This window comes from Berghia stephanieae, chromosome 13 (assembly GCF_034508935.2).
Source record: "Berghia stephanieae isolate SIO BIC M18660-M18661 chromosome 13, UCSD_Bste_1.3, whole genome shotgun sequence".
Taxonomy (NCBI): Eukaryota; Metazoa; Mollusca; class Gastropoda; order Nudibranchia; family Aeolidiidae; genus Berghia; species Berghia stephanieae.
Genome location: NC_088372.1, coordinates 12754673 through 12770527, shown reverse-complemented (window position 1 = coordinate 12770527; position 15855 = coordinate 12754673). Strand labels below are relative to the sequence as shown.

Here is a 15855-nt window from a genome sequence, read left to right as displayed (position 1 = left end):
CCTGTAAAATCCGCGTTTTTTATGCTATCAACAAAATTCTTGCACGTGTTCATACCTTGACTCGTCCTTCATTTCTCTACGTAACAGCCAAGTCAGTCGACCCACTTCTGCCAACGCCGCACCATGGAATAGATACCCTCTCGGAAGAAATTTCCGTCAAGGTTTTGTAGTCATTTCCGCACATGGTCAACAAGCTCTTCATCGACATCAAAGCGCTTTCCTGCCAGCTCACGTTTCAGTGGCCCAAAGAGGTGATAATCAGATGGTGCGAGGTCTGGACTGTGTGGTGGGTGTGGCAAAATCTCCCATCCATATTTCTCTAGCCAACCTTGCGTCACTCGTGCTGTGTGGGTTGTAGCGTTGTTGTGTTGCAAAATGACCCCGTTGGTCAACAGCCCTGGGCGCTTTCTGCGAATGGCCTCCCTAAGCTTGTCAAGAGTTTGGCAGTACCTTGCAGCATTGATTGTTTCTCCAGGTTGTAAGGTTTCGAACAGAATAACACCACGACTGTCCCAGAAAACAGTTCCCATTATTTTCTTTGCTGACCGCATGACTTTGAATTTCTTCGCGAATTTCTCATCACTGGTGACTATGCTGTCAAGAAAAGTCACATCGTACCCTAGAAAGTCTCCGCCGGTGTTGGCAGTATGCCCGTGAACCCTGCGTGAGCTCTTGCTTCTTCTCTAAAGTTCCCTGCAGATGTCCAATCTTTGTTCTTTATGATTGTCTGTCAATTGCTTAGGAACCCATCTTGCGCTGACTTTTCTGTAGCCAAGTTCATCAAATACAATTCTATGGGCAGAAGTTTCCGAAATTTCAAGACTGCTTGCGATTTCATGAAGTTTCAACCTCCTGTCTTGACGAATAAGCTCATCAACTCGCTTCACATTGTCTTCTGACGTCGCAGTTATCGAACGCCCTCTCCCTTCCCTGTCTGTCAAGTCGGAATGGCCGGCTTCAAACAAATTACACCAGTGATAGACTTGTGTACGGCTTATAACATGCTCACCTTATACACTCTGAAGTTCTTTATGAATTTCGGTAGGATTCAGACTTTTGGCGTTCAAAAAACGTATGGCAGCTCTGATTTCCTCCTTTGACCAAGTTTCAAGGTGGGCCGCCATCTTTAAAATCGTCTAGAAATTCATTATCCAAAATGATGCACTTCATAAATTCTGGGAATATCCGTAACGAAATAAGGAATATCATGTCGTTTACAGAATTTAAAAATCTCCACTGGTTGCTGAGCAATGGGCATTTTTCGGTTATTTCTGAAAGAGCCCTCGTATAATGCTGTGTCGTCAGCAAAGAGGCGCACTTTTGACCTTATACCTCGTGGAAGATCATTTATGTACACTAAAAATAGCACGGGCCCAAGGACTCAGCCCTGCAGTACGCCCGATGTCACCATCCCGATAGTGGAAGTCTCGCCGTAGACAAGAACTTGTTGGGTGTGATTGTCCAGAAAAGTTGCAATCCATTGTAAGGTTTTGTTCCTGATACCAACGTCATACAATTTCTGGATTAACCGATGGTGAGGAACCTTGTCGAAGGCCTTGGCAAAGTCCAGCAGTACTAGATCAATTTGACCACCTTTATCAATAGCAGCTGACAGATCATGTGTTAATGCTAGAAGATGAGTTTGACATGAGTGGTGCTTCCTAAATCCATGCTTTTCATCACAAAAAATACTGTTAGTTTCGAGATATTCAATTATTGAGGATCTCACTATATGCTCCAACAGTTTGCAGCAAATGCAAGTTAATGAAATTGGACGGTAGTTTTGAGCCCTGCTTCTATCACCTTTCTTGTAGATGGGTTGTAGGGATGATGATGTGATGGTAGTTGTAGTAGTAGTGGTTGTAGCTGTAGTGGTGGTGGTGGTAGGGATGATGTGGTGGTGGTTGTAGTAGTAATGGTGATAGGAATGATGATGTGATGGTTGTTGTAGTACAGGTGGTGGTTGTAAAAGTAGTGGTGATAGGAATGTTGATGTAGTGGTTGTGGTGAGTCTTTTTAAAAGGCGGAATAGTGATGGTGATGGGCAGAGATAAACCACCATTTAGGCGGAAATTCGCCTTTAGGCGGAAGATTCTCAGCCCTGAACTGTCCTGGGTGTTTTGAAACATCAACTTTTTCTTAGCAGATTTTAAAAGTCACCTCCTAAAATATAATACCTGAAATGAAGTTATTTTTTGTTTTTAAGGGTTTTACGGCGCTTGCAACACATTTAGGTCATATCAGCGCATGTAAAAAGGAAGAAAACTGGATAGTAAAAAACATTCTAGATATACAATTAAAAGGATTTGAGGAAAAAGTAAGACAAAGGGGAAATTGTTTAAATAGGGAACAGATGTAAAATCCAAGAGCATCACCTAAAAGCCTCACCCATACACCAGTACAATATCCCACTAAGAGGAATACACTCAAATGTTTACAGATCACAGGTTATTACTAAAAAAAATGATAGTACATAACAGAGATGATTTACAAGGAAAAAAAAATCATCTCCCAAAACTATAACTATACATTCGACTGTTCCCTCCCAGCCAAGGACTCGGGTCAGGGTCAGGACAAAACTAAGTAATCTCATTCCGAGACAAAGGAGTAATCTCATTCCGAAACAAAGCAATTGGAAAACAGATACAGGAGGATAAAAGACACAGCAAATACCTCCCTGTCCACTGAGGGTGGGAGGACAAGAACCCCACCCAACTGGAACAAAGTTAGGATTTTAATTAAAATTTATAGGGGGGGATTGACTTTCAGAAAATGCACACAAACTATAAAATACACGTAAAGAGGGTTTACATATAAGTATTCATAAATTAATTGGCAAAAACAAAACAAAAACAAAAATCAATAATCTACCATACTGATGTATAATTACAGACTAGAAAATGAATCATTAGTAAACAAATCACTTGTGCCTCTGAATGTGTGTGTGTGTGTGTGTGTGTGTGTGTGTTTATGTCAGTGTGACTGTGATTGAGAGAGAGAGAGAGAGAGAGAGAGAAAGAGAGAGAGAGAGAGAGAGGAGAGACAGAGAGAGAAAGAGAGAGAGAGAGGAGAGACAGAGAGAGAGAGAGAGAGAGAGAGAGAGAGAGAGTGAGTGTGTGTGTGTGTGTGCGTGTGTGTGTGTGTGTGTGTGTGTGTGTGTGTGTCACAGCTTGCGTGATTGTGGTATTGATTTTCCCAGATGACATCACAAAAATTGACCCTGCATGCTGGTCGTAATGAATATTCACCCAGCCCCACCTATTTAATCACCATTAAATGAAGTTATAATATATCATTAATCAAGTGGTGATGGGCTGTATTCAACAACAAATTGGTAACACAGTCAGCAATGGGCAATAAAGATATTTATGTCCCTTGTATCGCCAACGATAATGACATCCACCACTAGAGTGCCATTAATACAACAGGTAATTAATTCCAACAGATTATCTTTACTACAACACTGATTTCGACTCTTCTCCCAAATCTGTACCATGATTTCAGAGTATCAAAATTAGAAAGAAGGCACTGGGGTAAGTTTAAAATCGTTAAAGGTGTGTATGAAAAACAGTGCCAGAAAGTTTAAAATCTTTAAAAGGTGTGTATGAAAAACAGTGCCAGAAAGTTTAAAATCTTTAAAAGGTGTGTATGAAAAACAGTGCCAGAAAGTTTAAAATCTTTAAAAGGTGTGTATGAAAAACAGTGCCAGAAAGTTTAAAATCTTTAAAAGGTGTGTATGAAAAACAGTGCCAGAGAGTTTAAAATCTTTAAAAGGTGTGTATGAAAAACAGTGCCAGAAAGTTTAAAATCTTTAAAAGGTGTGTATGAAAAACAGTGCCAGAAAGTTTAAAATCTTTAAAAGGTGTGTATGAAAAACAGTGCCAGAAAGTTTAAAATCTTTAAAAGGTGTGTATGAAAAACAGTGCCAGAAAGTTTAAAATCTTTAAAAGGTGTGTATGAAAAACAGTGCCAGAAAGTTTAAAATCTTTAAAAGGTGTGTATGAAAAACAGTGCCAGAAAGTTTAAAATCTTTAAAAGGTGTGTATGAAAAACAGTGCCAGAAAGTTTAAAATCTTTAAAAGGTGTGTATGAAAAACAGTGCCAGAAAGTTTAAAATATTTAAAAGGTGTGTATGAAAAACAGTGCCAGAAAGTTTAAAATCTTTAAAAGGTGTGTATGAAAAACAGTGCCAGAAAGTTTAAAATCTTTAAAAGGTGTGTATGAAAAACAGTGCCAGAAAGTTTAAAATCTTTAAAAGGTGTGTATGAAAAACAGTGCCAGAAAGTTTAAAATCTTTAAAAGGTGTGTATGAAAAACAGTGCCAGAAAGTTTAAAATCTTTAAAAGGTGTGTATGAAAAACAGTGCCAGAAAGTTTAAAATCTTTAAAAGGTGTGTATGAAAAACAGTGCCAGAAAGTTTAAAATCTTTAAAAGGTGTGTATGAAAAACAGTGCCAGAAAGTTTAAAATATTTAAAAGGTGTGTATGAAAAACAGTGCCAGAAAGTTTAAAATCTTTAAAAGGTGTGTATGAAAAACAGTGCCAGAAAGTTTAAAATCTTTAAAAGGTGTGTATGAAAAACAGTGCCAGAAAGTTTAAAATCTATAAAAGTGTGTATGAAAAACAGTGCCAGAAAGTTTAAAATCTTTAAAAGGTGTGTATGAAAAACAGTGCCAGAAAGTTTAAAATCTTTAAAAGGTGTGTATGAAAAACAGTGCCAGAAAGTTTAAAATCTTTAAAGGTGTGTATGAAAAACAGTGCCAGAAAGTTTAAAATCTTTAAAAGGTGTGTATGAAAAACAGTGCCAGAAAGTTTAAAATCTTTAAAAGGTGTGTATGAAAAACAGTGCCAGAAAGTTTAAAATCTTTAAAAGGTGTGTATGAAAAACAGTGCCAGAAAGTTTAAAATCTTTAAAAGGTGTGTATGAAAAACAGTGCCAGACAAAACAGAAAGAAAAAGAAATGAGCAAACCAGCCAACCTTGACCAGCAGTTGAACCTCAGCAATAACCAAAAGGACTGAGGTTCAATCCCAATTCAAGACTGGCTGATTTTTTCTTGCTATATTCCATCTGCTTTGTCTGGCACTATTTTCATTCACGCCTTTTTCAGATATCTACCAAGACATCAAAACAAGTCCACATATCAGACTTGCCAACCAACAGCTATCAGTAAAATTCATTTTTTTTCTCTTCAGTATTTTGAACCAGAATCAGTGATGATAATGACAATTTGTCCAAAAGGAGGAAAATCTATCGGCCTGTCTGTCAAGCCCAACTCTAATGCAAAAATAACACAGCAATTCATTGTTACTTATTACGCAATATATTAACTAAAACACATCAATTCTGGTAATTAGATAAAAACTGACTTTTAGTAAATATAATTGAACGAATTGTCATTTCCAATTAAACATTTTAGAGCCCTATAATAACAACCACTTTATCAAGATATTATGATAAACTTTTGGCCATAGGGAGGTTTATTTGTTTTTATATTACAAACCCGGCTTGTGTGTGCATTACTTGAAGCTTGTGGTTACGAAGTTTTTAAATAACAATCTTTAATCAATCGCAAAATATATTCCATCAAAAGAGCGAATTTAAATTAAGCCTATAAAAAATTATAACAAATCGATCAGCCTAATTTACTGTTATTTATCAAGTGATATCTATAAACATAATTATAAAGATAGAAGGTTGGCAAACACATACACACACAGACAACGAGAGAGAGAGAGAGAGAGAGAGGGAGAGAGAGAGAGAAGAGAGAGAGAAGAGAGAAGAAGAGAGAGAAGAGAGAGAGAGAGAGAAGAGAAGAGAGAGAGAAGAGAGAGAGAGAGAGAGAGAGAAGAGAGAGAGAGAGAGAGAGAGAAGAGAGAGAGAGAGAGAGAGAGAGAGAGAGGTGGGGGGGGGGAGGGGGGGAAGATACTGAGAGACTGAAAAAAGGTGTAATTGTGCAGGAAAAGGCGCAATTGTTCAAAACAAAGGCATTATTAATAGACCTATATCACCACAATCATCTTCAACCAATACTGAAAGATCCCTCTCCACAATAAATTTGGTAAAGTCTACTTCTGCCTAAATATAAAGCTTCTGGTTTAGACTTCAGAAAACAAGATAAGCTGGAAGTAAAAAAAAAAAAAAATAATTACAACCTTCCACCATGGGATCATAAGGTACCGTAGCCTAGGCATTCCATGAAGGAATGTATATAATCCACGAATCCATCAAACGGGATGTCTGATTTCAACAGGAATTATCCATGTTCACTAAGTGAGCAAATTGGGGATTAATAAACTTGCCCAAACCCAGGACCTCCCGGATCACAGTGCAATGCCTTAACCACTCGGCCATTTTATGCTGTATATGAACGATGAAAATGCAGCTTTTCAATGAGACGAGCTTCCACACGAAGAAATTTTTTTTAAAATCACCCACAAGACCTTGATGACGACAAAAAGGTGTAATGTGGAACAAAAAATCATAACAGTGTGATTTGATTCTAAAAACATAAAAATATGCCTTTTTTGTATACAGTTAGCAGCTCTGCAACACAATACTATTTTGAGATGTGGGGACATACTATATATTGTTCAATACCATTATCAAAGAAGAGTCCAAACAATCCACTCACCTCAGCATTTTCAAACGTGATCTCCCTGACGAGAGGGATGCACTTGTCCAAAGCCCAAGGTAGCAGATCGTCAAAAGACTTGAGGTCCCCAGTGTACAATACGTCTTCGTTCTTGGTCTAGACCAATCAAAGGGGAGGAAAATGTATCAGATTATTTATTGTTTTTAAGGCTGCATTAATATATAACGAAAAAAAGAATTGATATTAAAAAGTGTATGCCTTATGGAACTATCAAAATTAACCTTCAAGACAATCTAACTCAACTTTAAAAGAAATTGAGACTATGAGATGTGCACCATGTTTCCAGACAAATATCTTGGTCAACAAATCTCAAAATCATTAAATGATTTACATCACATTGGTCTTACTTCATGTGTAGGGGGTTCCAATAGCTCAGTTGATATAGCAATCATTTCACACACAAAGTAACCAAAGGCTCTGGTGAAGTCGAGATTTTTTTTCTTCTAACCCCTCTGCTTACCCAGCAGTGATTGGTTAGCTGGGTCTGTTAGATCTGGTGAAATGTGCTTTGTGACAAACTAGCAATTGCTATTGTCTGTTTAACGCTATATAAACTGGGATAAACTTAGCCTTCCATGGGCCTTATAGCTCCAAAGATCAAATTCATCTTAAAATTTTTGTTTTAATTTATAATTTTTAAAAAAAAAAACAAATTTTGAACACATGCAACTATCCTAAAAATATCCACTGGAATAATGAGGTTTTGTTCTAGAAAATTCTGTAATTCCAGTGACAGCCATCTGTCTCGATACTAAGGAAAACATCAAGGCGAAGACAATAACTTCCAAATCTTCCACTTCTATTTTCTTTTTCCCTTACAAACTCTGACTTTTTCAATCATATTTTGAAGCTCAAAGAGTATTTAAATAAGAGAAATCGTATTTTTACTTACATTTGCAGGCCTAAAACTGACACGATCTCCAGCAAGTCTTTCACCTTTAGATACATCCCTGAGGAAACAATAACAACTCTTAAATATAAATTTAAAAAATCAAATATAAACATTTCTATAACGCATCAATTTATCACACTCAAAGGAACAATATTTCCATTCCATACAGTGCCAGTCTTTTTTGTACAATCACTCTTACAACATCCATCGCTGCCTATAGCCAGGTGCTCATTCACAAAGGAGACTAGTGGGTGTAATATGTGTAAAGTGCATAACAAAGATTCAGCCCTACCACAGTACATGAAACCATGCTAATCTATACACACAATTAAAAGAAAGTCTGTCTGAATAAAAATGTCTTCAATCGACACTTGAAATCATCTAGCGAAGACAATGAACAAATCTCATTCAACAGCCTATAAGAGACAAGCAAGTCATGAGTATTTTGTATTATCAACTACTTACGCAAAAGCTGCATGGAAAGAACACTCTTCATGCAGAGTATTGGCAATCCTGTATAAAACTTTGTAATTCTCAGAATCCTTGCTTTCTAAGAAGGCGATGATGTGAAGTTTTTTGGTCTGGTCAAGAAAAATACATATATGAAGTGTGACAGCATTAGAAGAAATAATGGAAATTAATTCAAAAGTAGAACATCATAAAAAAAAAAAAAAAAAAAAAAAAAAAAGCTCATGAAATAGTAGCTGACAAAACAGAAAGAAAAATAGAAGAATTTTTGGGATGGTATTTTTCTTGTATTCTTCTTTCTGCTTTGTCTGGAGCCGTTCCACACACACCTTTTCAGATTATAATCTTACCCCAATGCCTGCTACTCCCTTATTTGTCACAGAAGGTCTGCTATGAAGGAGGAAGGTGAAAGATATGTGTTGTAATGTAAGGAGAGCACTGATACTAACATGATCGTCCTCACTTGGAAAATCCACCACAGGCAAGAAACTACATATTTTTTTTTAAAGAATACAAACATTATGAGCTTTCAAAAAAAAAAAAATAATAATAAATAAATAAATAATATATATAACTTCAGAGCCAAAGGCCATTGTTAAAATGACAGAAGTAATTGCTCGCTACCCTTTGGATAGGACGCTAGTCACAAAGTAATGTCCACCAGACCTAACAAATCCAGTTACCCAATCACTACAGGATCGAATCGATGACAGGGGGTCCAATAAAAATTTAATATAGATTGTTTTAATTTTAAGGAAAGGTAAGGTGGGCTATGAATCGATGACAGGGGGTCCAATAAAAATTTAATATAGATTGTTTTAATTTTAAGGAAAGGTAAGGTGGGCTATGAATCGATGACAGGGGGTCCAATAAAAATTTAATATAGATTGTTTTAATTTTAAGGAAAGGTAAGGTGGGCTATGAATCGATGACAGGGGGTCCAATAAAAATTTAATATAGATTGTTTTAATTTTAAGGAAAGGTAAGGTGAGCTATCCCGTAATATTTCAAAACCCATATGTTCACGCCATGTTTCATTTAGAGGACATTGTTAGTATTTCTCTGTAAATTTCATAATCGTATGAAACAAAAGATTTTTGAATAAAACAGGTCTAATATAGTTATGCTTTTTGGGGGGTTTTATTTTTAAAAGAACATTCAAAACTTTTTAATATTGCAGGATAACCCATCTTTAAAAAAAAAAAAAAAACCCAAAAAACATAACTATATTAGACCTGTTTTGTACATGTTTGATATAAAGTTGAGATTTTATATATATAGCAATATCCACTAAACATGCTCAAAGTGCTTTACAAGGTGTCTCTGGCCAACAGCAACAATTAACATGTTGGACGTGACACGACACCTGTTAACAGCCAGGTACTCATTTTACACACGGGTACGATGAGAGAATGTGAGTAAGAGCCCTTTCCAAGGATTCAACTATGCGCTGAGTGAGACTCAAACCCAGGACTTCCCAATCCGAAAGCGAGTGTCATACCACAAGACCACATAACCACACAAATATATAATATAGATGTTTTAAAAAAATACTGGAGGATTACAAAACTCAGTAACTTAGTGACATATTACAAAATCATGTAAAACATACCAAAGGATATGCAATCCTCTAAAGATTTATTTGATCTTAATTTTCCATTGATATTTCACTTCAACAATTCACAACAGATCAGTTAGTAAAAATATAGAGGCTTAGTGGCTTTTCTGATCTGAGGGTCGCAGTTAACAGTCACTGAAATAGACTGGTTGCTTGACAGAACAAAACTTAAGATAATTTCCTACAATTTGATATCTTTGTACCACTGCATCAATTTATTGACAAGCCAACTCATTTGCTAATCATACAATTTTTTTTTTTTTTTGCCAAACACACTGTATTATGCCAGGTTGGGGTAAAATCGAAAACTATCTGTAAAGATTTAATCAATTAATTTTTTTTTTTCTCCTTTATTTTTGTCTGCTAAACTCACATCCAATTCATCCAGCTTGGAAAGGTTATCAATTTCTTGAATGGGATCCTTGGCTTGCTCTTCTGCAAATTGGTACAGGGCATCGACCGATCTTTGCCCTCTGTACTCCTTCTTCATCATGCTACCATTGCGGAATACTTTCAGGGTTGGATACTTGTTGATGTGGAAGCGGCCAGCAATATTAGCTGTAGATCAAATCAATCAAGATCATTTATAAAACCAGGGTTGAAAACCTCGATACAAGAGAAAAAAAAATGTAAAATTGATTGTCAAAAAGAGTAAGATATTGAGAAAAAGTGGGCAATTAGAATATGAAACCCTTCAGTCATCTCACTCCCTGAATTCCCCCAATTTAGTAAAAAATTTGAAAAGAATAAATTAAAAGGAAACAAAACAAATATAATTAAAAAGACAAATATAATAACACTCAAAGATAAAAACAAATACAGGCTACTTACTTTCAGAATCGCAATCAACTTTGGCAAAAACAACGCGTCTGGCAATCTGAAACAAAAAGAGAATGGCAAATTAATAAAAAAAACTTTTTGGTGGGTTGGAAAACAGGGTGATACAACAAAATAAAATGCGAGCACTTCGTTTAAAGTGCTACAACGCATCCCATTGAAGTGGGCACATTTTAGGTCAGACGTGTATCTTAATGGTGATGCCTGATCGATAGTGATAGAAAAAAAATTGTTTTTTTTTTTAAATAGAGCTTTTATATAGCGCAATATCCACCGAATTTTCTCAAAGCGCTTTACAAAGGGTCCCTGACCAACAGCAAAAAGTAACATGTAGAATGAGACATAACGCTTGGTAGGTGATATTGCAATTTCTTCCGACAGAGACAACGCTGTTGACGGCCGGGCTCTCAGTTTACACCTGAGTACGGTGAGAGAATGTGAGTAAAGAGTCTTTTCCAAGGACTCAACTATGCGCCGAGCGAGGCTCTAACCCAGGTCCTTCCGATCCGAAAGCGAGTGTCATACCATAAGACCACATAGCCGATAATGATGTGCATAGGTGGTCAGATTAATTATGTTCCAGGGTTGGGGAGGGACTTCGTTTTAAAAATCAGCAAGGTAAGGTATACACGGCCAGTATATTGTTACCAAATACCATGTCAAAATCACGCTCCATGAAAGTCAAACTGCAGCCCCCCCCCCCCCCATCCTATCACAATAAAAAAAAAAAATAAAACCTTCAAGATACACATGAGTGACTGTGACAAACTGCAATAAGAATACAGTTATTAAGTTATTTCTAAGAACAATAGAGACAATGTATTACCTTAACTTATTTTCGCCAGTCATTCTAAATTGAACAACGTATGTTCCAAATATTGACATAAAGGTGCTAAAAGTAGAGGCTCTACTGTACAGCAAGTAAGCAGTATATAAGCTTGCATCATGGTGACAAAGGTCCAAGTATAAATAAATATATAATAAAATAATAACTTAAGTGTGAACACACAATGTTGAGGAAGACATAACATACACATTTCTTTTTGGTGGTGGGGTGGGGGCTCAAAAATCTGAATCAAAATTTCTCCTTTTTAAAAAGAAAATATAAATAAATAAATACATAAAATATGAGACTGAGGTGACAGGGTACATACATTTTTAAGATAAAAAAAATAAAATAGTTACCACAGGATTCTCCGAGACTTTCTTTCCAGCATCATCAAAAGTTGGTTTTAACATTTGACTGAATCGGCACCTGGAGAGAAATTATATTTTTAAATAATAGATTATACAAAGAAATATTTTTAAAAGCTGACAGAATCTTTTTTATTTTTTAAAGTGTAAACACATGTTTGGGAAGCTTTTGTTTGTACTTATATTATAATTCAATCTCTTCACTTCCATCTTTTTTTTTTTTAACAATTAGAATTGAAGCTCTGGATTATAAACTCCAAACATGAACAAAACAGCCTACCTCTCTGTTTTAAATAAGTCTCAGGAACAATTTTTTTTTTTTACTTGAACAAGAAACTTAGAACTCTATTAACACTCTCTTGTCAGCAGTACACTGTGCGTAATGACTGAATAAATCATTTCTCTCTTGAGTAAAGAGCAGAAAACAAATTTCAACAAAATGAAACGAATGATGGAAATTTCATCTATTTAGAGAGAGAGAGAGAGAGAGAGAGAGAGAGAGAGAGAGAGAGAGAGAGAGAAAGAAAGAGAGAGAGAGAGAGAGAGAGAGAGAGAGAGATCCAATGCCAAATAATTCAACAAAATCTAATAAAATCCTTACCAGTCTGCATAAAAGTTGACAAGAACTATATCATTTCCATCTGGAAAATAATGAAAAAAAAAAAAAGTTAGTCATTGCGTCGATTAGGACACGTCTTATCCAAGGAAAGAATGTTGGGACCAGTAATTTCCACTGTCACTCACTTGACCACTGGCCATGCTTAACATAGCTTGACTATTGTGATAAGATGAGACACTGTACTGCTGAGCCACATATATGTTTAAATAAGGACAACAAAAACAGCTGAAATGTGTTATAGATCTAATCAAAATAATAATAATAATAATAATAATAATAATAATAATAATAATAATAATAATAATAATAATAATAATAATAATAATAATAATAATAAAACAATAGTAATAATAATAATAATAATAATAATAATAATAATAATAATAATAATAATAATAATAATAATAATAATAATAATAATAATAATCAAAAGTTTCAAAGTTTCAAAGTTTATTCAATCTTAGGCTTTCGCCAATAAATCAACAATTTGATGCCAACATACATGAAGTGGAAAAAAAAAAGGTAAATGGAACCAAAAAATAAACTGATACACCACACAAAAATACAACAATCGTAATAACATCAATACGTTCAATAATAATAATAATAATAATAATAATAACTCTAGAACAAACCTGCAGTCCGAGAGTTGTTTTTTTCTATTAGGGTTAGCTCGAGAGGTTAGTCATAAGTTAAGAAAGGATTAGGGTTAGCTCGAGAGGTTAGTCATAAGTGTTATTAAAGGTGCTAGGGTGTTTGTTTTTCCATAAATTAAGTAAAGGGGAGACATTCCGAAAGCTCCTACATCCCCAGTATTCTTTAAATTTGTATTTTCACCTTTGATCTTTTGTCAGGCGTTTATTTATTCAATTTGTCATGATTTTTTCTATTAGGGTTAGCTCGAGATCGGATGATTTTTTTTCCTATTAGGGTTAGTCATAGGTATTATTAAAGTGCTAGGGTGTTTGTTTTTCCTATTGGGGTTAATTAAAGGTACTAGGTTTAATTTTTTCTTGGGGTTAGTTGAGGGAATATAATTAAATATATTATTGGGCCACACAGAAAAATCAACCGAAGATATACCAAATTACACAGACAACGTTGTTTACCAATCTGCCCTCATTAAATGATGGTGAGTACAGTATCGAATGAAAATAGTTCTTTCCCCGCGAAATTGCGGGCTTTTTACTAGTAATAATAATAATAATAATAATAATAATAATAATAATAATAATAATAATAGTAAGAAGAAGAAGAAGAAGAAGAAGAAGAAGAAGAAGAAGAAGAAGAAGAAGAAGAAGAAGAAGAAGAAGAAGAAAAAGAAGAACAACAACAACAACAACAACAACAAAAACAACAACAACAAGAATATCAATAATAATAACAATAATAATATTACCATCATCCTTACACCCCAATCATCACCGTTACCACCACCACCATTACCATTATCACTACCACTATTACCATCACTTTTACATTTCCAATCAGTTTTTCTCATTTAAAAAAAATTTTTTAAAAATAAAAAATTATTGATACCCATCACAACAGACCTCCTCACTACCACGAAAATTCCCGTAGTACTACGGCTAAATCCCGGGCTGGATATAATAAAGGTTTTTTAATTAAATGTCATTTCTTGAAAACGAAGTTCTGGTGCCAGAGCTATCACATAGAGTTAATATTTTTCCCCACGCATTATAAGGACAAACTGGTGGTTTTTAAGGGTAGTTAAAATGTCTACAACGTTATTTACCCTGAAAACTACTTATTACATTTTCCTATTTCAAGTAGGCAGGTCTGCTCTGATAAGTATCAGTTCCATAGTCAAAATAAGACAAACAAAAATAACTTTTATTTTAATCAATAATCCATACAATTTGATGACAACAGACATGAAAGTGAGAAAAAAAGGTACATGAAACCAAAGCATAAAATGATACTATAAATAATCATAAAAATACAACATTGTAATACCACCAATACTTACAATAATAGTAATAATAATAATAATAATAATAATAATATATATAATAATAATAATACTAATAATAATAATAATAATAATAATAATAATAATAATAATAACATAATAATAATAATATAATAATAATAATAATAATAATAATAATAATAATAATAATAAAATAGTAATAATAATAATAATAATAATAATAATAATAATAATAATAATAATAATAATAATAATAATAATAATAATAATAATAATAATAATAATAATAATAATAATGATAAATAAAACTTAGAAGTACGATAGCCCTTTACCCCTTCAAAACAGACATTAAGCACTTTACAATACAATGTAAGTATTAACTAAAATAAACAAATGGACAAAGAAATAAACCATAAATTGATTATTTCGAGAATAAGTAGTGTTTTAAAAGTTTAATGGGATGACTTTGACATAACAAACACTAGTTTTAATCCCAACATTGAATTGAGAAGAGGCAAATTGAAATTAAATTGATTGAGTGCCCTACTTATGAAGCAGCTTTGATTTTACTTATTTGAGATTAATATCACTCTATCTCAAGGTTCTCAGTGTAGTGTGCATCTTTAAAAAGATTTTAATATTCAGCATGGACCCAATGTGCAAAGATTTATAAAACAAAGTATCATATAAATGACTTCTCTCCACAGGCAACTAATGGTGATCTCGAAGGCAGCAGGTAGTTGAGGAAAATTTAGAATATCTTAAAACGAGTCTTGCAACACTGCTCTGTACAACTTGAAAGCTAAATGTTTTTTCCTTTGCCACACTTACCAGCAATATAATTTATCAAAACTTTTGCGATTTTTGTTGCGTGTGTCTGATTTTACTCATTCTTTTGATATGCATTAATTTTAAGTTCTCATCAATGATAGCCATCCTCGCTGACTTCATGTAACCTTATGACATTACAATAATTGAAACACTGTTTCAAAAGTGAATCAAATATGACAACTTACTAAGAACAGCATCAACATTTCCATCATTCAAAGAGATGGAACCCTCTGCTTGGACCAAGCTACCTCCTAAATATAACACCTGAAAAAAAAAAAAAGAAGAAAAGATCAAGATCATGGAAAGACACAGTGTGTATATTACTTATTACAGAGCAATCACAACATCCTTAAACTAGTAGTAGTAGATGGTCCATTTAAAAAAAGTGCAGTATTAATCCGTTTAACATTTCAGACAATTACACTTCTAACTAATATGTCACATCTCACTTTTATTTTTTAAAATTAACAGAACAAAAAGAGACAGTGACAGCAATATAAATAAACCCTCAATAACACCCGAGTTGCTTTGATAATTAGAGAATATTATTATAAGAAATCAATAAGAATGAATAAGAAAACCTCTGGACAGAAAAAAAAATTAACTTTTAGTGAGGTTGACATTAGGAGAAATTATGTCTGTGTGGGCGTATGACAGAGTTTCAAAAATATGAGTATGTGTATTGATGGACTATGTCTTGTCCAATAGCAACTTGCCCACTTGTTGCTTGTTTGTTTTTAAGGGTTTTACAGCACTTGCGACACAATTAGGTCATTTCAGTGCCAGCA

At 34.2% G+C, this 15855-nt stretch overlaps 1 protein-coding gene across 1 annotated transcript in view; it reads right to left on the bottom strand.

Annotated features, from left to right (window-relative positions):
• LOC144958592 (endoplasmic reticulum resident protein 44-like) overlaps window positions 1-15855 on the bottom strand; it is a 33492-nt gene that overhangs the window by 13133 nt on the left and 4504 nt on the right. The window contains exons 2-9 of the mRNA XM_078890674.1: window positions 15253-15331; window positions 12265-12304; window positions 11655-11724; window positions 10464-10509; window positions 10006-10190; window positions 8012-8127; window positions 7547-7604; window positions 6634-6750 (exon numbers count right to left, since the gene is read on the bottom strand). Of these exons, the coding sequence (XP_078746800.1) occupies window positions 6634-6750; window positions 7547-7604; window positions 8012-8127; window positions 10006-10190; window positions 10464-10509; window positions 11655-11724; window positions 12265-12304; window positions 15253-15331 (711 nt within the window). The remainder of the gene's footprint in view (window positions 1-6633; window positions 6751-7546; window positions 7605-8011; window positions 8128-10005; window positions 10191-10463; window positions 10510-11654; window positions 11725-12264; window positions 12305-15252; window positions 15332-15855) is intronic.